The sequence below is a fragment of the Eucyclogobius newberryi genome, unplaced genomic scaffold (genome assembly GCF_026437365.1).
Source record: "Eucyclogobius newberryi isolate DKJ021-1_F unplaced genomic scaffold, fEucNew1.0.hap1 SCAF_4, whole genome shotgun sequence".
Classification (NCBI taxonomy): domain Eukaryota; kingdom Metazoa; phylum Chordata; class Actinopteri; order Gobiiformes; family Gobiidae; genus Eucyclogobius; species Eucyclogobius newberryi.
This window is the reverse complement of record NW_027316056.1, coordinates 17,903,490-17,925,159: the sequence shown is the minus strand read 5'-3', so window position 1 is coordinate 17,925,159 and position 21,670 is coordinate 17,903,490. Positions and strand designations below refer to the sequence as shown.

Below are 21,670 nucleotides of genomic sequence, written 5' to 3'. Positions count from 1 at the left end.
CCTCCACTGCGCATGCGCACGCGGCAAACGCGCGTCTGCTTACTATATTTCGTCTCTGCTCCGCTGCGTCAAGAACGCGGCGTATTTGCGTTTTTCTTCATGCGTACTTGCGTCCAACTTCGCCATAACGCGCGAATAGGCGTTTGCGGTTTGAACGGGCCATTACAGTATGGGCCTTAAAGACGTTATGGAGGATTTTTCGTCGATTTGAGAACTCAGGCGGATGTGCGCATGCGCACTCCCTCGTGCGGACTGATAGAACACACACGTGCGTTTGTTTGTTTGTTTATTAGCTCGACAGATCGCATCGCATCTCTCGTCTCCCGTAGATTTCCGTCTCCATCCAGCTCGAACAGTCTTTCTCCGTCCTAATTTTGTCCCGTACACTGAGGGAACTATAATATGATAGATCCATGCGCTTAGACACGCGGAAACGTGCTGCTCTCATGGGGGACGAGCCGCACGCGGCTGCAGGTGAACAGTAGGTGAGTTCTATGATTGATACGTGGCAGGACTAATCGGCAGTCCACGCCATGAGGAAATGAGACTCAGATTTGGCCCAAAAAAATCGTCCATTACGCCTTTAACTGTATGGTGACTACATTGCAAGACTTTAACCTGCTGAGATTAATTGTTTTGGGGAATTGTGGAGAAATTCCAATATTTATTTAGCACATACAAAGCTCAATATAAATTCTAAGACATTTTTTAGGGTTAGGCTGTGCATTCATTTTATTTATGCATTTGGACTACTCCAGCCTTGAGGTTCCTGGCAATACCCAGCCCTAATAGCCCATATTTTATTTTTAGGGTTAGATAAGTGATTGATATTTGATGTCATTGTTTTTTTCCTCATAGAAGGTGAAAGAATAAAAAATATACCGGTATTGCTTCTCCTCTATCCTGTACACCTATACAATTAAATATTGTGCAATTACTGTCGGAATCACATGCAATGGTATTTATTTATTTATTTGTCTATGGGAGTTTTTATTTATTTATAGGAGATCTTCTACTGAAAGTGTTTTTCAGACTTCCTATAAGTGATCTGTTCTACTGTATCTACCTCTGTATCTACCTGCGTTGCACCAATGAAATTTCCCCATGTGGGACAATAAAGGAATATCTTATCTTATCTTATCTTATACATCAAATAAATACAAGACAATCATTCTGTAATTTTGACAGACCTACAGTGTAGGAGTATCAGCCATGATACTTATTTAACCTTGACTATCCTTATAGTAACATCAAGTTAACATATCATAGTTAGGGTATTATCAAAGAAAATAAAGCCACATGGTTAATGGTTTCAGAATAGTTAAATATTTTTATTTACTTCAAAACATGTCACTATGAGTAATTACTGTTAATTACTCAACTTTGATTAATTAAAACACATAATACAAGCAAATCTCTGTGGTGAAATCCACAGACCAGCTCAAAGTTTTATCTTGTAGCACCTCATGCTTATGCTCTGAGACAAACATGCTGTGCATGTAGACAAAGTATGTCACGGACACTGTTTACAGATACAGAACAGCATGAGTTATGAATTAGTTATGTCTTGTGTCCAGTAGTAGGCGCTACACCATTCTCTCACTGCCACATAGGCTACCCCAGCCAAGTCATCTTTGGAAGGCCCATGGAGTATAATGGAATGCATAGCAGCAACACGTTACTAGATGTATGTGTCAATGGTTATTTGACATGCGTTAATTCAATACTAAGTTTATGTATGTCTTCTCACCACTGTTCTATTTAACTTAGCCTCCATTGCTAACCATGCTAACCAGGGACTCAACATCTTCTTGTGGATCTACCCCCAGACTCTGGAGGTCCAGGCCTAAGGCTACTAGCATCTGCATCAGGGTGAGCTCCTGTTGGGTAGCCTGGTTCACCAGGGCGGGGCAGGTGGGGTTGCACTGGGGCCACTGGCAGGTGTCTACTAAGTGGAACGGGCAGCCTCTTGCAGGAGTCCTGTTGTTACGTGCTGCCTCTAGATTCTTGTCCCAGCATTGCAAGGCTCGTGGCAGAGAAGTGCCTTTAACTTGGAAAGTCATCCAGTTACTAAAAACCAACAAAAGGTTTCAAAATACGTTAATTGCAATGATAAGTAAACAACCATATAAAATGTATTTGAGGAACATTTCATAAAACTTAACAAAACTCCAAGATTCTACTGGAGAAGAAACATAAAGGACCTTACCTTTTTGTAAGCATCGTATGTGAGAGGCAGGATGGAGCGAACACAGCCCTTAAATAGAAAAATAGACGCAATGTAATAGAATATTATATTAATGTATTTATTATTTTACTTTTATTAACTATAAGGGAGACATACGTGACATCACTGAGCGATGTCTTCAGTTCCCGACCCAGGTTCTGGATGTACTGCCATTGCTCTGGAGTCATCCGCTGGCTCCCCATGTAAATGTTCTCCACTCTCAGCTGCTCCTCGTCAAAAAGCCACTGCACCACAAACAGTGGGGCTACACAAACAATGAGGGCGCATTTTTATAAAAGACCACATGAATTTTCAACAAAGGATGTGCATGGATGAAGGTATGCCTTTTACATGTCATTGTAGAGTACAGTTTATGGCCAAAGAAGCACTGCCATTCTTCTCCTTTCTTATAAAGCTGCCGACATCTATTAGGGACAACTCCATTCCAAAATCTGAGAAATGCATGCAAACAAATAAGATAAGATTTAATTAAAATTAAACAGAGTCAGAATCCTCACCTGAGTCCCATCTTGATGGCATCTTCAGGGGAGCATGGAACCGTCTCCGGGCAGTTTAGAGATCTCGGTTGTTTACTCTGTAGAAACCAGCCTGAATCCACCAATCCACGGACCTGTGCCTCTGCCCCGAGCTGCTCCAGCTGACCGGCCACTCTGTCAATGTTCAGTAAGACACCAGTGCCTCCAGCACTGTGGATAGACAAACAAAATAACAATGGAATTAAGTGATTAATAAGTACAATGTTGTCTTGTGTTGACTTGCATACTGTTACAGAGCTTTAATGTTTCTAATGTTATCAGGGATCCTGTTTAAAAGGTCAGAGATTTTTTACTTGAGCCTGAATACAAAACGGCATAGCTTCAGTTCATGACTAAATAAAGGACACCTACAAGTGTCTGCTGTTGACAGCTGAGATTAAGGAGCTCACCTTGTGCCAGTCAGCATGACAACCTTGGCTTGCTTTATTCCTTTGGGGACCAAGTCTTTAATGACCTCACGAATTATTAAGGATCCCATGAAGATGTATTCAGCTGAGAAGAATTACAGTGATCAGTGATCAACAGTGATCTGAATGTATATTGATTATTGATATTGATACTATTTTTAAGTATAGATACATGCAAGAGTAAAATAATAAATGGATCCTTGCACTGAATTAGAAAGCTTACTTGTATTAGCGTTTTGGTCATTCTCCTTCTCTCTGCTTCGTGACCTTGCAGTAGGCCCTGTTCCACTCCACACATCACTCGAACAATATGGAATAAATCTGTGAGGGCAGAAAAGTGTCATCGAAAATACTTGATGATATCATGATTTAAACAATACTTACACAATGTTGGCATTGTGCCAATGTGGATTTTCCTCAGCCTGAGAAGACATTATGCCATTCCCTGTAAATTAATAAATTGTAGTTAGCACACCAGTACATGTGCTCTTTTGAAATGTACATAAACAAGGCCAACCTGTCTTTGTTTGGGGCCACCCTGATGAGCTCATCAGTCGTGGGATATTTTGAAACCTGAAATCACAGGTCTCTTTGCTATAGCAGCACCAGCCTCCTAAAAATGTAAGCACTAAAATTAGGGTGTCATATCCGGCACATAGGGCTCTTTTAGTGGTCTCCATTTAGACGTATTACACAGGCCTGTGGCGTATGGTGAGGATGCACCTGCAGCTAAACCTACCCATGACCACACCAGAACACATTCAAATGATTTATCTCACAAATTTAAATTGAGTTGCAGTCTCTCACATGAACAGGTTAGTGTTTGTTTACATTAATGTCTTACACAAGCTATCCTCAAGTTAATTTCAAGTAATATTTAAAATAAAGATACACAATCCAAGTCAGTTCACAATTAATAACCAAAGTGAAAAGCAGCAACCAAAAAAAGTTAAGACGAAATCCGATCAAAATTCCAGTGCGGTCCTCATGCCAAAACAAGCTGACCTTTCAGACCAAATTAACCAGTTGAGTTTTTGAATAGTCACCTTCCAGAAATAACAACCATCGACGGCTCCCTCTGAACTCTCTGAGGTAAAACCTGTGGCACCACAAATAAACAGGAATGATGAGCTAGTTAACATAAACTAAACCAAATTCGAAAATAACAAATGATTATGAGGAAGGAAGACAGAATTTAAGATAGGAAATGAAAGTATAAAGATATGGATTGATGGATAAGGAAGGTGCAGTGAGCCTCACCCTGCGGCTGTTCCATCGTTGCATGTAACTTGCGTGTTTTTGAGGAAGTGCAGCCTCATCTCCTCTGCCTGTTGTCCAGGTGTCCTGGTGCTTCCAGTCCCAGCAGGAGCTGCTGCAGCTCCTCTGTTCCCACTGCCTCGCTCTCTGCTGGAGCCTGTTGCCACAGTACTTCCAGTGCTTCTGGGAGACAGATCTACCTCTGTAGAGGATTGGCTCACATCTGCTCCCTGCGTCCCACCAGTCTTTTTGGTGGACTTACCACCAGTCTTGGCATTGTTCTGGCGGTTGTTCTGGCAAACAATTGCACCAAGCAAAAGTAGAAAAGCTGCAAGGCCAAGTATCTTCATATCTCTGAAAATGAGTATGTCAATGTCTTCAAATAACTGATAACATTATAAATGTAAATTGAGTGTTTATTTTACCATTATTATTAGTATTATTTTGTCTTACTCTAGCTGTTTTCATTTTATTTTATCTTCCCCTCCATTCCTTATTAAGAAATGAGAGGTTATGTCTATAGGAGTTTTTATAAGAGTTCTTCTATTAAGATTTTTTATTATCTGTCCTTTTCCTCTGTATCTACCTGCGTTGCAACAACAAAATTTCCCCATGTGTGGACAATAAAGGAATTTCTTATCTTATCTTATCCTAAATGTTTTCATTCAAGTCCTGTGTTCCTGGTCTTTTGTATTGATTAATGCTTAACATGCCCAAAGATGCATGCTTGATAAATGCAGATGACTTACCTTGTGTGGTGCAGTGGTGCTGTTGGGAAAGAGGCAGGCTCAGGTGCAGAAGAAAGGTGACGATCAAAGTGTTGCTTGGGTTTTGATGATAACTCAAATCTGCGGTCAGCTTTATAGTGCCACCATATGGATCAGATTTCCCGCTGTTTTGTTGGGAGCGTCTGCCAGTACCTTAGGTAAGCAGCTGACGACACACGGTGAGGGGAGGTCCTGATGCTCTATGAGGAGAGCATAACACAAATTTCGTAGGCATACTTCACATCTTGTGCACACACATCACAAACACTCTATTTCTATTGGAGCGAGTCTTCAGCTGCAGCTCTGCAGTGGCCACCTCTGGTCAGTGATTTGATTTAAACTTCTACATGGCTGGCATAACTGCATGGACCTTGTGTGTGGTATGTGACCCTAGGGTCATTGGAGCACACACCTCAAACTCTTTGACAGGAATGAAGTGGACCGCACGTTGGAGAGTGGTCAACACAAGGAGCAGGTGCATGACATCATGCCTGTGGCATCAGGCCCATCACGCAACATCACTGCTTTCGTTTATGCTTTGTGAAAACTGATTTTGTTGTTGCCCATCACAAATAAAGAAAGCTAATTATAGATTGAAGTTGTATTTAAGTGCTATCACTAGTAAGTATAAAATGTAACATTGCATCTATCTCAACTTTGGACCCACAGCGACAGTTCAGTTTGCATTTATGAAGAAGGTGAATATGATACTGATCCTCTGGGATGGCTGTTGGGTGACGCACCGCTGATCTCCGAAAGATCACAAGCTCTAGGACTGTAACATTCTCATCAATGAAATGCACACCATCCCAACTTGTCAATCACAACAATTAATGATCTCTTGGAAACTGTGGCTCTTGGACCCATATGGGGGTACATAAGGCTGCAGGAGTGTAACAACAGGGACCAGGATCCAAAACAATTCCTCTGAATTAAAGAACCAACTGAAGCACACTTATTGTTGTAAAGATGTTTTTTAGATTGCTTGTAACTTTCTAAGAGTGAATTAATATAATAGTAGGCCATTGTTCTTATCAACATTGTTTTGTTCCACCATTATCTTTTTCACTTTGTCCTCATATTACAAATACGTTCAACTATGTTAAAACTGAAGTTTCAGAAAGAGACTTTTGCATGTAGCCTCACTACCATGAGTTGGATCTACTGAACATTTCTTCATTCCTTAAGTTGTCTTGAAGCATGCATTGCACCATCTGTCTTCCAAGAAATCAGAGCTACAGTCTGGTTTACAGATAACTCAAATATCTCGAAATAAAACGATTTAGCTGTAAATCATTATTTTACCTGATCATTGCGAAAACAAAAATGGCATTGTTCGTGCAAAGTGCTTTTCTTTTTGTTCTTTCCCTACCAACTACATTTGTATATTACTAAAGTATAAATTTCACTAAAGCATAGTGACATGATTATATTTACAAAAATGTATTCTATTTTTACCCAGACCGACAATTTTGGTTTATAATTCAGCAGATGTGACCTACCTAGCAACCATAATGTAAACAAGGAATAAAATAATACCTCTTTATTATTGAATGATTGTTTCAATGACATAAGGGGTTTATTATCCCCAGTCCTTATTTAATCAGAAAAACCTTCCAGTCCGCCATGTGGGCGTTCACACAGTAACAGTGGCTAACTGACGATAAAATTAGAACCTTTTAATATTCAATTAAGTTAGAAATAAGTTAGGAAGTCTTTTTTTCCCTTCATCCAGCTTCCTTTGAGCTCCGTAAACACGTGAATATAACAGTGATGTACAAAAGGCTCAAACAAACAATAACATTAACTATAAAACGATGAGTTGGCCCCTGTCCAGGGTGTACCCTGCCTAAGGCCCAAAGTCACAGGGATAGGCTCTAGTCAACCCGCGAGCCCTAACGGGAAAAAGCAGTAGAAAATGAATGAATGAATAAAACAAATTTCAGTTACTACTTTCTAATTAAGAATTGTATTTTTGTATTAAATTTATTTTTCTTTTGCATCAAAACAGTTTGTCTAAGTCAGAAAATGACTGAAATATATTTTCAATAAAGACAATGTTGTAAATATACTTTGAGATCCTGGTCTCACTAGAAAGTACCCTAGATTACTTTCTTGACACATATTTATGTGCAATTACTGTCGTGATCACATGCAATGTTTTTTATTTATTTATTTTATCTTTATTATTTTTTCCCCTCCATCCCTTGTTGGGAAATGGGAGGTTTTGTCTATAGGAGTTTTTGTTTATAAGAGATTTTCTATTGAGAGTGTTTTTCAAACTTCCTATAAGTGATCTGTTCTTTTCCTCTGTATCTACCTCTGTATCTACCTGCGTTGCAACAATGAAATTTCCCCATGTGTGGACAATAAAGGATTATCTTATCTTATCTTATCTTATTCTTCTCTTCTTCATTCTTCTTCACATCAAATGGGCACTGGAACTTTTCATGAAAATGGTTCCTATAATGGGAAAACACCTATCTACAGTAATCTGACTAAGGGATTCTCTTTTTGAACTCAGTATTACTTCCTGTAATTCTCAACTTTCATGTGTATTTTTTTCTTCATAAACTGCAACTTCATGTGCACTTTAAAACCCAAAAGCCTGAATTTGCTCTGATTCTATAATGTGTCTCACTGAGCGCTGAAAACAAACATTTTGTGGCAAAGTGTGTGAGGGTCCCAGGAGACAGGTTGAACTGGAGACTGACAGGGGCAACGGCCTGACCCCTTGAGGAGCATACGAGGCATTCTTCTTCTCTCTGTTGTTATTTTTCACAGCCAACCATAAAGGTCAGGACACCTAAAGCTCGGGTGGTCCGGGGCCTTTATCTGCTGAGCATGTGTGTCATCACCAGACATAAGAGGGGGCTACGTCAGCTGACAGCTTCAAAGATGATCAAACCAAAGTTTGTTATATTTTTGGGTCTTGTTAAAAATACCTACAAAGTGGATGATCCTGAAATCTACTATAAAGATAGAATATTTGATTTTTGATTGCGTAATATTATGTGTTTCTTCCAAAACTTTAGATAGTAGATATTTAGTGAAATGCTCTCAGTGTTGATTGTAATTTGACAATCTGTGACAACATCGCTCTGAGAGTGCAGGCTGTCAGCAGCAGAACAAGGCACAGCTGCAGGAGCAGCCCGTGATAAATAGGAGATATAAGGCATCCAAACAAACCTCCACCAGTGAGCTCTACGCCATCTACCAGAGTAGTGCAGCCACTGAATCAAACAAGATGACAGGGTGGTTTTAGGAGGGATCAGTGTGAAGTGTGGTGCCACGACAGGAGGCCAGCAGGTGGAGCAGCCCCAGCGAGCTCCAAACCAGGTGCTAAGAGGCCGTGCATGTTAACCTTTCACAAACTGTCAATACATCAGTTTGACACATGAAGGGGTGTAAGGCAGAGACAACTGTTGTATTTGGGACATTGATGAAACAGACATTGCCGATAGGAGCTGACAAAGAAATATATTTTAGCCAATTTATGTCCCTCCAATCCCCTTGCTTTATTCACTTGCCCATTCCTACGTAGTTAAGTTGGTGAGCCCACGATATGCTCTACATTGGCACTCTACAGATGGTTTGCACAAGTATTGTTTTTCAAGTCAGTGTTAGAATGGAGCTCCATAGTGGCCTTGTAAAGGTGTTGGATGCATCAACAAGCTGTCAGCTCAGTGATAGATGCTAGTGGAGAGGTCATGTCCTGCTTTTAACTCATCTTATGCTCAACTATAGAGTGCCACCATTTCATCATATACAGCGAATGCAGACTCTAATCTGAAGCCTTTTCTTTCCGAAAAAGAAAATAAAACTATGTCGATAGACCTTTTTCAGAGTTTAATAGTTGTTTCGAGTTTTGATAGTTTTCATTATGATTTTTATAATATAATAATAATATAATATATTTTCTATAATAGTGCATTTGAAGCAGTTGATTACCAGTGACGTGATGTCAGGCCTTTACACCGTGTTGTCAGTTCACAAGGTGAAGACACACAGGCTCACGGCTATAGCTCTCAGAGGACACACCCCCAATCAACAGAAATATTTCACTTGCAAGTAGCATGTATGTGAACATACATACATCACTGCTTTTGAAGTATGACATGACATCACATAACAAGTATTTTTATGTATACACATAACGTAGAACTGTTAAAGTGTACTATTTTAAGCCTTGACTAAGTGTTTTTAGCTCACATGTGGAGAGGTGACCTGGATACACAGAAGAGCATACAATTTAAATGTAAGCCTGTGGCCTCTTTCTTTTGACGGCCTCGGGACATAATATTTTGTGAAAAATGGCAAATGATTAACACTTAAGTTTGAGGGGCACATGGCAAATTGCTACTGCACATCAGTCACACAGACCAGAATAGTAAACACATCACATTCTTTTATTTTAATAATAGGATAAGCAGATTAATTATTCAAAGATGTATCTCCTTGATTTATGATGCAAAAATGACCACAATGGAAAAACAGATGTGTGTGGCTTTCCCCTGAAAATGTGCCCTAAAATTGTCATAGGCCCTGATATAGTTTAATGACTGTGCTTTACGATTGTCGTCCAGGAAGAAGACACTGTGTAGGGGACACCAAACGATTGGAGCATGTAGAAACCGGAGCGCTTACCTCAGTAGGTATACATGCATCACAACCACGCGTGACATCGGGTCTCCATTTCATCCAGTTAAGATGTCACTCTTTTCAAACCAGGATTGAAAATAAGGTTGTGTTATAACAAATAAATACATAATAATAAAATAAAATTAATAAATACAACTTTAAAATGGAATAGATCGAATGCACTAAGTAATATTTGCTGATGATTGTCTGAAATAGTCTGCAAGCACAAGCCAAAAAGGAATAAAACCTGTAACCGAAAGCTTTTATGGATTTGTTTTATTGAAGTATTAAAATTTACAACCTCAATTCTTCACAGGAGAAATTTTATAGCCTTCTCAAATTCTCTTTGCCAGGTTCTCATATGTCTCAGCAAATTCCTTATTACAATATTCAAAGAACTTAAAGAATTTACAAAAAAAAGGACAATGTGCAAACAAAGTGATTAAAGTGGTGTTTAGGGGAGACTGGGGCATAAAGTCACTTTTTTCCACAACATACATTTAAGATGTATACCAAATGAAAGACAAACATGTCAGTTTATTTTGTTCTTTTTATTGCATCTTTCTTTCTATCATCACAGAGTTGTAAGAGTTCAAACACAGGGTTGGAGGGCTCTGACAACAAGGCCCACAGTGGTATAAGTTATCACACCCTGTGGGGCAGGCTGTCACACTCATATGAATCATAAAAATAAAAAATAAAACATTTGATTATTGTATGATGATTGTATTTCCTAGCTTTTTACAAACATTTGTACAGAAGTAATGGCAATACAATGTGATAAGAGTATCTAAAGTTCTGGCGTCTTTTTTTGGTCAAAGCCACAAAAGAACCATTCTGACAAAATCCTGCAGATTTTTAACCCTCGTAGTTGTACAATGTATATGCTTTTACATTATTAAAGGGCGGTAAGCTATGTCATTCCCAAAGTCAGGACACATACTCACTGAGGTGAATTTCCAGGCCCTCGTCTATGGACTTGATTCCCAAAGTGGGAGTTGGGACCCCCCAGGGGGTCATAAAGTATGAGCTAAGGATCATGAGATGATTTCAAGATGTAACTTTAATAATATTGACACTGTATTAAATCTATTTTTTAATGAAAACCATATTTTAGTGAAATTGGGTCAGATAACACAGTAAACAACTAAACAAAAATACAAATAAACCTAATGTTAAAAGGTTTACAACTTTTATTATTATTATTATTATTATTATTATTATTATTATTACGTCTATTTAATTTTACTGTGGGGGTCCCGAGTCAGATGCATGGTTATTTTGGGGGTCCTGGCCTGAAAAGTATGGAATAGTCTGCCAGAGGACATCAGGGACACAGAGAACATCCAGGTTTTTAAAAGCAGGCTCAAGACCCACCTTTTTATCTTAACCTTTCATTAATATTATTAATTCATTTGTATTTATTATATTTATTTACGTTCTAGTTTTGATGTGCCCAATGTCACTTTTAGTTTCTCCAGTGTTTTATCTGTGGCTGCAGGCCACTCTGCTCCTGGTACAGACGGCTCCTCTGATGACGTTTCCTCACGCTTCAAGCCACATGTATTTTAGAATGTGTGCGTGCATGTGTCTGTGGGTTGGTTGTTTGGTTTTATAGGACAGGCAGTTGTGTGTAATTTGTCATTACAAGAAAGTTACACTTATAATATTTAAATAGGTAATTATTATTTTGAAATATTATATATTTTTTATCTATGAAAAATGATTTTCTGGAGAAAACAAACCTAAAATTAGTTCATATTTAGGACAGAAGTGGAAACCCTAATAACACACAAACTTCTATTTCACTTTAGTGACCAATTTTCTTTATTTTTTTAAACAGCAGTGTAACAACGTAACATACCCAGAGTGACAAAATGCCCCAGTCTCAAGAGGTTTAGCACAGTCATCTGTTTAATTTAAATAGATTCATCACTCAAAATTGAGTTGTAAAGGCTGTGTATTTGTTACTTTATTTAAACAGTTGCCCCAGGCTATAAAACTGTCGCCACTATTAATCCACACCACATATAATGATGTAAAGGCTGCATACCCATTTGGTTCATGTTGCATCATGTAAGTACCGGTATTTGTTTTCATGGGTTTTGGCAAGTTCTCACATTATGATAACTATATTCTCCTGGTACCCAAGTGAGTTAAACATAATCAGTGCTTGCAATTTAGTAATCAGACCAATAACAAAAGCAACCAGTCTTTACTAACACAACATGCCAGAGTTTTTATGCATGGACATAAAATAGGGACAAAACATGTTTGTAACTAGATCCGTTGAGAAGCAGATATTGCCACTTTGCAGCCCAGCTGAATTGCAGTTTTTAGAAGCCAGTATCCAGGTATCTACAATAAAAAAAAGAATACCACTTTCACTTAAGATTCAGGCAAACATTTAGTATAAAGCTGTAATTTATTATGGTGCCTGACATGAAGTCATACTCACAGTTTCAGCATCATGCTCTAATCCTGTGTCGTGATGCTCCATTTCATCATCCCTGAACTCCTTTATTACCTATTATGCATAAACACACACGGGTACCATTAAGTTGGTTGGCACTGGTTCTTGGCATTATGACATGCATCTTAAAAATGCAGAGGACTCACATGTAGGAGCTCAGTGTATCGATCGGGGTCTTTCTCCATAAGAGCTCTGATCTGACTGTTGTAGTGCTCAGTGATGCTTTCCTCAACAGCCACGGTGCAGGCCATAGCTCCTTCTTTCCCCAGTAAGGCTGTAGATGCTCCTGCAGTAACCAATTACACGAGCAACATAACATAGCTTGTTTATAGTGGGCTGACCATTCATAAACTCATGGTTCATAGTTGCATTACATTAATTTAAGCGGAGCAAACCTAAAACAAATCCTGCAATGTTCCAGAGAGGAAGAAGAGCTGTGGGGCGAATCCTGTTCTCTGCAAGTATTTCATTAAATCTCTCAAGGTGCTTCTTTTCTTGATCCCACATTTCCTGAATAACCAGAGAAGAGTGTAAGTAGTCGGCAGTGTTGTAGCCGCTCTAAAAAGCTAACCTGTATTAGAGGTCCGGTCTGAGACCGTCCCAACACGGCCATCTGTCCCGCGTAGATTCGGTTGGCACCGTATTCACCCGCGTGGTCCACTCGCAACATCTGATTAAGCATCTCTTTCTCGTCGCTGTCTCGTGGGGGCGGGATCACGCTGTAGCATCGTGCACTCGCCACCAGACGAGGCGCTATAATAGATCATGGTTACAAAAGTATAATTAAAGACGTCGTAATCATATAATACGTCAAAAACTGTTCCATGCAAACTCTCCACTTTAATGTATCATATTTGTCAACATAAAAGCACTTCATTAAATGTTTTAAGGTATATTGTTAGCTAAATGGATTCTTGTTTTTATCATTAGCTGGCTAAGCTAACAACAATACTTAACCTATCTGGTTTGGAGAAGAAAACAGCGTGCATTTTACCTGAGCGTTTGAACTGTCGAAACGTAAGCGGAGCGAAGACAGTTAGTCCGGTGTGTGTAGCTTTCTGCATGGCTGTGAAATTGCAACGTTAAAGTCAGATAACTGTGACTGTTTTGCAACTAGACAACTGTCAGTTGTCATTGAACAGAATGTGGCGCAGAGGTATGACGTCACTGCAAGGCGACCCATATGGAGTTTTTAACATGGATCTACTATTATGTATAATCGTCGGCTTATATATCGCCCATATTGATTGATTCAAATGCCTTCTCGACCCTCCACAGGTAATGTAAGACCGACTCGATGTTTAAAAGAAAAAGAAAAAAACTGTAAAACTAATGTAGTCATTTTCTAAATGGGCCATTTGTGCTTTAAGAGGCTATCGACCGTGTGCAAAAATAGACTAACTCACTCATTACTTTTTAACGTTATCATCAGCATGATTTACAATACCTAATACGAATAAATAAATGACAGCACATGGTCTAAAGAGGGCAGTATTGTACAACATGTGCCTCATCTGGAAGAGTTGGATAAAAGGCTGTAATTGTAATAAGCTACTTTACACGTTGCCTTAAAACATATAGCCTATATTTTGCAACCAGGCATGTCATGTGAATTTAGGTTCTTTCCAGTTGAAGTAGTGTGCAGGACACAGGGACAGAGGAATCTGAGGAATGACTGGAGTCTCGGCTGCAGGCTGTGATAGTCTTGGGTCCTGCTCCCTGTGCTGGTTTGGTCTGTATGTGTTTGTGGTGAGACACTGGTTATGTGCTTCCCTATCTGTCTGTCTGTCTGTCTGTCTGTCTGTCTGACGGTGGGTGGTTACACATGTGTGGCTTTCATACGGCATGGGCCTACGTGTGCTTTGCTTTTTGTCCTTTCGGGCTAGATTTAGAGGACTAGATTTAGACTCTCATTTATCAGGCTTTAAAATGACTTGACCACTATAATAATGTGTCTCTGTGTTTGTGAACAGACACATCAATGTATTGACAAGACAAATTAGAACGATTTATGTATTTATTTTTCAGTTTATTTTAACATTTGCCAAATCACGCCACATGATTAAAATACCAGTGTATATTGTGTTCTACGGGAGCATAGGGAAAGGCATCCAATGTCAACACCGTTGCCAATGATCCTTGCTGGGTTTTCCCCCTCACGGTCTTCCAGCTATTCCTTTGATTAGATATCGAATACCATGAACTTAGTAACTTAGTAACAAATAAAGAAGACAATCATGACACTGTTTTCTTTAAGGTGACTTTTTCATCTTCAGTCTAAGGAATTCTTCAATTAGGTGGTGCTGATGGTTTGTTTTTCAAAAGTCTGGGTAAGGCTAGACTTCTTTACAGAGAGGTATTAAACCAATGTCTGGCAGGTGTATCAGCCATCCTCCAAAACTTTCTCTTCTATGTGAAAGTATATACAGCATTAGGTAAGCAGTTCTGAATCTGAGGTCCAATTAAAAGAAGGAAAGATGATTAGAGCAGAGGAACAATGACCAATGGATTAAATAATCAAACACAACCAGAAGTGAAGCTTATCTCTACACACCTTTAGGTTCATGTGGCTTTTACTTTGTTTATGTGATGTTTGCATGCATCCATGGACCTGTAGTCTGCACACCCTTGCTCCGAGGCTCTGGTCAGACGGTGCATAGCTGTGGTGGGACGCGGGCTCAGTGCGTCAACAACGTCTGCTTTTACTAAAAAGAGACGTGATAGGTCTTGTCTCATTTAGATGTGGCAGGACACCCAGAGCTGGCTTTGTGACAGTCATTCATATGAATTTAATGTGAGATTTAAAATATATCTCTAACATGTCTGTACTCATTATTTGACTCATACATGTCCCTAACATATTCTGGGCTTTAGGTTCAAAGCCAATCATATTGATGCCCTAAATGGACTTGAAGATCCTCTCACTGGTTTATTTCCCCCCATATTTCCTTTTTTTAACGCTGATTGTCCTTCTTTTTCAAATAAGACAGTACTATGATAGGATTATCTTGCCGAAAGTCATAGAAAATAGATATAGGCATAGTGATTTATTTTATGTTTAATGAGATTAAACATTAGCATTTGTTATTAGTTTAGTCGTAATTACATTTATTTTATATTATCTGCCTTGTGTAATTTGATTTCTATATGCCGGTAGTTTTTATTTAAGATAAGCACGGCATCTGTTTATCCAAGCATGGGAATAGCTGAAAGACTTTTGTGTAGATAACCTTTAGAGATTTTCCCCCATGTGTACAAAGATAGAAAAGAAAAGAAAAGAAAAATTGTGGGGCCAAATTTTGAGCTAAATTGCACCATTTATTTGTTATAAATTCTTAAATTTTCATGGATCTGATCTCTGTCCCACCGAATGTTGTCTATATTTGGTAGGGAGACATAACCTAAACAGCTCAATAATTACAGACAATATATTTGTAAAAGTCTTTGCATAGAAACTCTACATTAGTGCTGGGCATTTTTCCCACTGGTCAATATTTATTTTTGATTCAATTACATTTTGTCTTATTAAAAACGTTCTAAATTAATTTACTAAACTTAAAAAAATACTTTTAATAAATGCTATAAAAAAGACAATTAGAAATGATCTTAATCATGATAAAAATGTGAGTGATTACACAGCCCTATACACCACATTGTTATGTTTGGCTCTCAGTCCACTGATACTTTCGATTTTGCTCCACCAAGGGGGGAAAAAATTGGCCTCTCCTGATAAATGCAGTACAATTTAAATGCTGTTATTTAAGTAGAATAACTCCCATAAAAGAACACCATTTTGACATCATATGGAACATTGCATATTTGTCTCTAAATGTAAGTTGGCCATTGTTATTATCAATAGAATTTGGCTCTGTTATTCAGTGTAAATTAAGTGCCAACTTAGCAGAAAGTGTCCAGAGGTGTTTGTGGTCTGCACTGTTGCCTTAATTTTTGGTTAATTTATGATGTTGTAAATTTAGCTCCTGATATTTGTACTTGGGCGTTCTCTACAATAATTAACATTTGAGGACATTGAGGAAATTAACATGGTGAGTAATTGCTTTTTATTAATGCTGTTATTTGCTCTAAACCGGGTTAAATGAGAAAAGAAAGTTATGCAACATTGTGAGCAAACAAACTTTTATAGTTTCTTGTTGTTTTACATAGTGATGTTCCCATAAAACACATTCAGTCAAGATGAATTTTATTACTTTAAAAGCTGTAATGTCTCCTGAAAAGCCACGTAACTCTATTATTGAATTGTTTACACTTATCTTGTTGCCCATTCAAACCAAGTTAAGTCCCCGCCTGTTTTTTCACGGACACTGGAGAGTGAATTTAGCCTTGTCTGGTACAAGTTAAATGGCCCTTGTCTGTCTGGCTGTGTGCCCTGTGTGATTTTTTACAAGGGGATAAGATAATGCCTTAAAGTGCTGCTTATGCCAAAGAACGATTTAGCTGGCACATGTTCAAGCAATCACTGTCAAGTTCTGGAGTGATTTTTCTGAATGAAGCAGTTAGATAATAGCTAGTGTTGGTTGGACGTCAATAGAGAAAACACCCAAGACTGCAATGGGAGTATGTAAACAAGATTGGGAAAGTGGAGTTTAAATTGCAGGAATTAAATTTGTATTTAAAGACAAGTCAAGGTTTATATAATGAAGAGTGTTTGGAAGAATTACCCGGTTACACTGAGATCTGAGGACAACAGTATACACGTGATCTCAAGCACAGAAGTGTAAATTTAGTCAAACAATTCATTTACAGGGTATGATGGCCAGACAAGCAGCACTTCAGCTTCAAAAACCCATCATTTAACTAGCATTTTCTGTTAGCCACAGGATGTGGCTCCCTCTTGCTGACTGACTGATCCTATATGGCAGTCCGGAAGTCACGTTTGGAACTCTCTTATTTAGCAAAAGAAAGTGCAGACTAGAATACAGATTAACATGGTGGAATAAGCCCACCAAATTTGTAGTCAATTCAAAATATTCTAGTGTAAGTAGAGGTAAAAGTATTCATTAACATGGCTTCTTATTTTACTACAAAAACCTAATAAATTGCCTTAATAGGGCTACTGCTATATTGACACATACATAGTGGATTAAGTGTCTTGCTTAAGGTCAGAGCATTGCTGCAATCAGCTATATATCTTCCTCAATACAGATACAATTCATGACCATACCTGCTTGTTAAAGCTTGATATATATTTATAAAAACGTCAAAAAACTCTTTCTCGATCGATATATATATATATATATTATTTTTATTTTTAAATATATATATATATATATATATATATATATACATATTTATATAAATATATATGGTATACATGGTATAATAGCGTGCTAGTCATCACATCTTTTGACCACATTGTACTCATGCCATTTGTTTTCCAGCCTAACACGTAGAGGAATGTATTTACAGAGAGAGTGGAGGATTTCTTAATAAACGTCACTCTAAACCATAATTCCCAACTCCCACTCAGATTGTCCGAGAAGTATTTTTAGACAGCTCAGTTTACAGTGTAAGTAAAGAGAGGAATTGTTTTTGTTGATGGCTGTTTTACCACTTCACTGGGATGACTGTTGATGAGTTGGTGGCTCGTACGTCACAATGGCCTGGAGTGAGTGGGCGGTAGGCTCCATGCTCTATTAAGGGGAGAGCCAAAAACACATCTTATGGCCAACAAGTCTCAGGGGAGCGTCCCGTTGATTTCCACTTGCTGCAATTTAAGATCTGTGAAGGTCTGTTTCGAGTTAAGAATGAAACCACGACATCCTATTAAGGACTGTTAAGTAACTGTGCTTTGTTTACTTATTAGAAATACCTATTTTTGTGAGGACTACAGCTGCACATGAACAAATCCCAACATCTCCAGACAGATGGATAAATAAAACAGGCACCTGTAGTAATTGTTTAACTTAATTTCTGCTTTGCACAGCAACGTCACATGTTTTTACTCAAAGTGTAGGCAAAAAGTCAACAGTACCAAAATAAATGTGTTTAAGTTTTGACTGCAGAGGAGTCGTGCTGTGGCCTGCTGGCTCGTGTCCAGTGTCTCTTCTTTGTTTAGGACCTGTCTAAACCTGAGGTCACTGCGGACGCACTGCTCTGAGAGGGAAGGTCAGACATCTCACTCACAGCTGAAATTTTCAACACTACAGCTCAAATTGTGTGTTGAGTGATTTAAAACGTATAGATTAATTGAAAGTCATGGATTGTTATTTAAGTTGTTTTTTGTTTGTCATACTCAGGTGCTTAACTGTTGTGAGTGAAAAGAAGGAAGACAGACGAAAGTAAGTCTTCTACACAGATCATGTGTAATTTATCCTTAGAGATTGGTTATTTATCAAAATAATGGTGTTTACTTCAGGCACGTGCCCAACACTGTGTCAAATAAAATTAAATATATCCATTATAAATTACACTTTTATTTTGTCTGTTTGTCTTTGTCTGTTTCAATTCTAGTCAAAGTTACTACTTTTGGAAACATTTTGTTAAATGTTAAAATATTTCAACTACTGGTATTTGTTATTTGTTGTAGAAGAGTAGATTCAAATCAATCCCTAGTCTACATCTTTCAGTCACTGTATGTGTGTCTTATGTTAAGGACTTGTCACAGAGCTTTGTGGCCAGTTGAAGCAGCCTAAGAAGGACTTTAGACATTAGCTCATAGTAGTCTGCCTTGTGTATGCATTTATGGCTCAAGTTTTACCTTCACTTCTGAAAAAAATTGCAAGATTTTAATGACTTGAAATGTAAAGCAATTAGATTTTGTTACTTTGTTATAGTATTGTTCTCAGCACTTATCATCCTCTAAAGAATAAGATACAGAATGAGAAATATATTTCTTTAGTATTTCTTCAACCATAATAAATCAATAATCAATAAACCCTGGTTCCCCAATGTTCTGACTCTTTATATTTTTCTGGCTTGAAGGATTTCTTAGACAGGACAGCTGTAGCTTGAAATGGGAGCTAGGGGAGAGACATTCAGCAAATGGTCGAGGCCATGAAGTGAACCCCTAATGACGAGGGTTTACCATATGCAACAACTTAAAATACTACACCTCCAGCAAACACCATTATTTGTGTTAGAAAATTCCACTCGCTTGTTCCAGTCATGGTGACTTTGCCCTTATAGCATGTGATTGTGTAGTTGTGGTACAAGGTACTGTTCACCTTTTTATCCAAGCTAAACCTAGAGTGGACCATAGTAGTGGTCTATCTAAGGCAGATGTTTTCTGCGGTTGACAGGAAATTAATGATTGAGAAGAATATTTGGTAAACTGAGAAGAACCAATATTTGATCTATGAAAATGAAAGTGCACACAGTGAACAAACGTGAGAGGGAATGTGGATTTGGCTTTAAGTATCTTGATATCAAGTGAAACACTTGCCGGGATATAAAATAGCTTTACATCCCTTAAAACATCAGAATCAGGAAAAAGTGTAAGAGGATGTATATAGTAATGTGCTTCTGCAATATGGTGCAGTATAAAACAATGAACAATAATAGTAAAATATTAACCTTTGACAGATTCAGTTGTCTTATCTACTGTTATTTATCCTTCAAGTAACTACAACTTTGTATTCATAAAATTCAAACATTATGTGAAAATTGTCCTATTAAATGGATTTATACGTGTACAATTGGTCCAGACCTAGAAATACAGTTAATGTTCCAGATTCAGAATTTTTTTCTTGATTGGAGCCAATGGCATATTTCACTATTGTGCATCTCTGTTAGGAGGTAAACTGGTTATTGCAGCTTTTCCATCAGTCAGAAGGTCCCTGATCTGATCGGTATGTGTCAGCCTTTCTTTGTGTTCTCCTAACAAAGTGTTATTTTAGACTTGATCCTGTGGCCTTGGTGCTGAGGTTGCACAATAGGTACATAGTAACAAAAATGTATATTCTTTGAAAAATATATTCAACGCATAATTGGTTTTGCCTAGATTACAGGCCAGTAATATGGTTTGAACCGATTTTGGCTATGACTTCTGATAAACAAGAAAAAATGATGGAAGTTGTGAATGACCAGCTCCTCACAGCTGGATGGTCTAGTGATGCATACTAGCTCTGCAAACCTGAGTTTAAGATAGAACTGTAAATCAGAGGGAGAAAACTGTAAGGGTTAAGCCCAGCTATAATTACTTGTGTAGGCTGACACATATGAATTTACAGCCGTCCTAGAGCTGCGCCACTCATTTAGGACTGTGTGTTTAAGCCTCATGCGCCAAGCAGATACTTTTTTTCTTCAGTTGTTTCTTGAACTGTTTTTGTCCCCTCCTTCTGATTTGCTGTTGCTAAATGTGTCTTGCCAGCATCAACGTAAGAGGCCAAAATGACACCATTATTTTGACTAGACTGTTTGTCCTCCAAGGCCAGAGGAAGTGTAGGTGACCAGGACTGGTTAACCACTGCTGCACCCCGGGCCACCCCCACAGCCTGCCTCTACACCCTTCTGCATATCACTGCTGCACGCCGCGCGACCACAAGTGTCCCGTCGTGTGTGCTCTGCAGGGTGCTGAATGCTCCCTCTCCCCAGAGCGTTTGGGTAAACAGTCTGCAGTCTGGTCATGGCCTTGCATAGCTCAGATTTAGCTGTTATTTACGTGGCAGATGTGTATATGTTTGTGTTCACCGCCCTGGGCCTGTTCCAGCGGTTTGCACAGCTTTTAGTTGCACTACTCACTGTTGCTTTTTGCAGCTTTTTTTCTTTGAGCTTTTGCAACTGAAAATCAAGATCTAGTCTGGAATCGATCAGCTGAGAGACCACAGCATTTTGGAACCCGTAGGAGAGGCACTAAACCACCTTTTGCTCCTGATCAGAAAACAAAGCCATATGTTCAATCGCTACTTTACAAACACAGTTACTCATATTTCCTTGTGACCCATAAAACACATGTAACACTGATCTGGGTACTCCGCAGGGGCCCACTTGACATTATGTTCTCACGGGTCCCTAAAACAGTCCGTCCAGATGTTGACATGTGTCTACAGTTGATTAGAAAACACAAACAAGAGAAAGCCACAGAGATTTGAGTTTGTCTCTCAAGTGAGCTAAAAGAGAAACTGGGCCAAACTGTTTTTGACAGTATTATTTGGGACAAAAGGTGCACTGTAAACACTGAACCCACGCACACTGTGGTGCAGCTCTTGAGGTGTTTCGGTCCATTTCTTGGTGAAAGCTGCGCTCACTTTTCCCTGTGGGAGATACATAATACAATAGTGGTTAGGCCTGAAGTGTTCATTTGTTTGGGTTTGTCTGACAGTTACATTATGTACAGTCACTCAGTGTTTATTTTCACTTAAGCTATATGTTGGCCAACTAAG

The 21,670-nt window shown here is 38.6% G+C and overlaps 2 protein-coding genes across 2 annotated transcripts; both read right to left on the bottom strand.

Annotated features, from left to right (window-relative positions):
* Positions 1-1,760: 1,760 nt before the first annotated feature.
* Positions 1,761-5,389, bottom strand: notum2 (notum pectinacetylesterase 2). Its single transcript, XM_072463704.1, has 12 exons — positions 5,198-5,389; positions 4,452-4,802; positions 4,238-4,290; positions 3,709-3,804; positions 3,576-3,636; positions 3,415-3,512; positions 3,174-3,276; positions 2,746-2,934; positions 2,579-2,679; positions 2,345-2,492; positions 2,210-2,257; positions 1,761-2,070 (listed from the first exon to the last, which is right to left on the bottom strand). Exons 2-12 carry the CDS (start codon positions 4,796-4,798, stop codon positions 1,767-1,769), a joined length of 1,548 nt encoding a protein of 515 aa, XP_072319805.1. The 5' UTR covers positions 4,799-4,802; positions 5,198-5,389; the 3' UTR covers positions 1,761-1,766.
* Positions 5,390-12,022: 6,633 nt separating this feature from the next.
* On the bottom strand, positions 12,023-13,477 carry coq7 (coenzyme Q7 homolog, ubiquinone (yeast)). The gene is made up of 6 exons (XM_072463600.1): positions 13,324-13,477; positions 12,901-13,082; positions 12,725-12,839; positions 12,476-12,615; positions 12,315-12,383; positions 12,023-12,214 (listed from the first exon to the last, which is right to left on the bottom strand). The coding sequence occupies exons 1-6, from the start codon at positions 13,391-13,393 to the stop codon at positions 12,137-12,139; spliced, it is 654 nt and encodes a 217-aa protein (XP_072319701.1). The 5' UTR covers positions 13,394-13,477; the 3' UTR covers positions 12,023-12,136.
* Between the last annotated feature and the right edge of the window lie 8,193 nt (positions 13,478-21,670).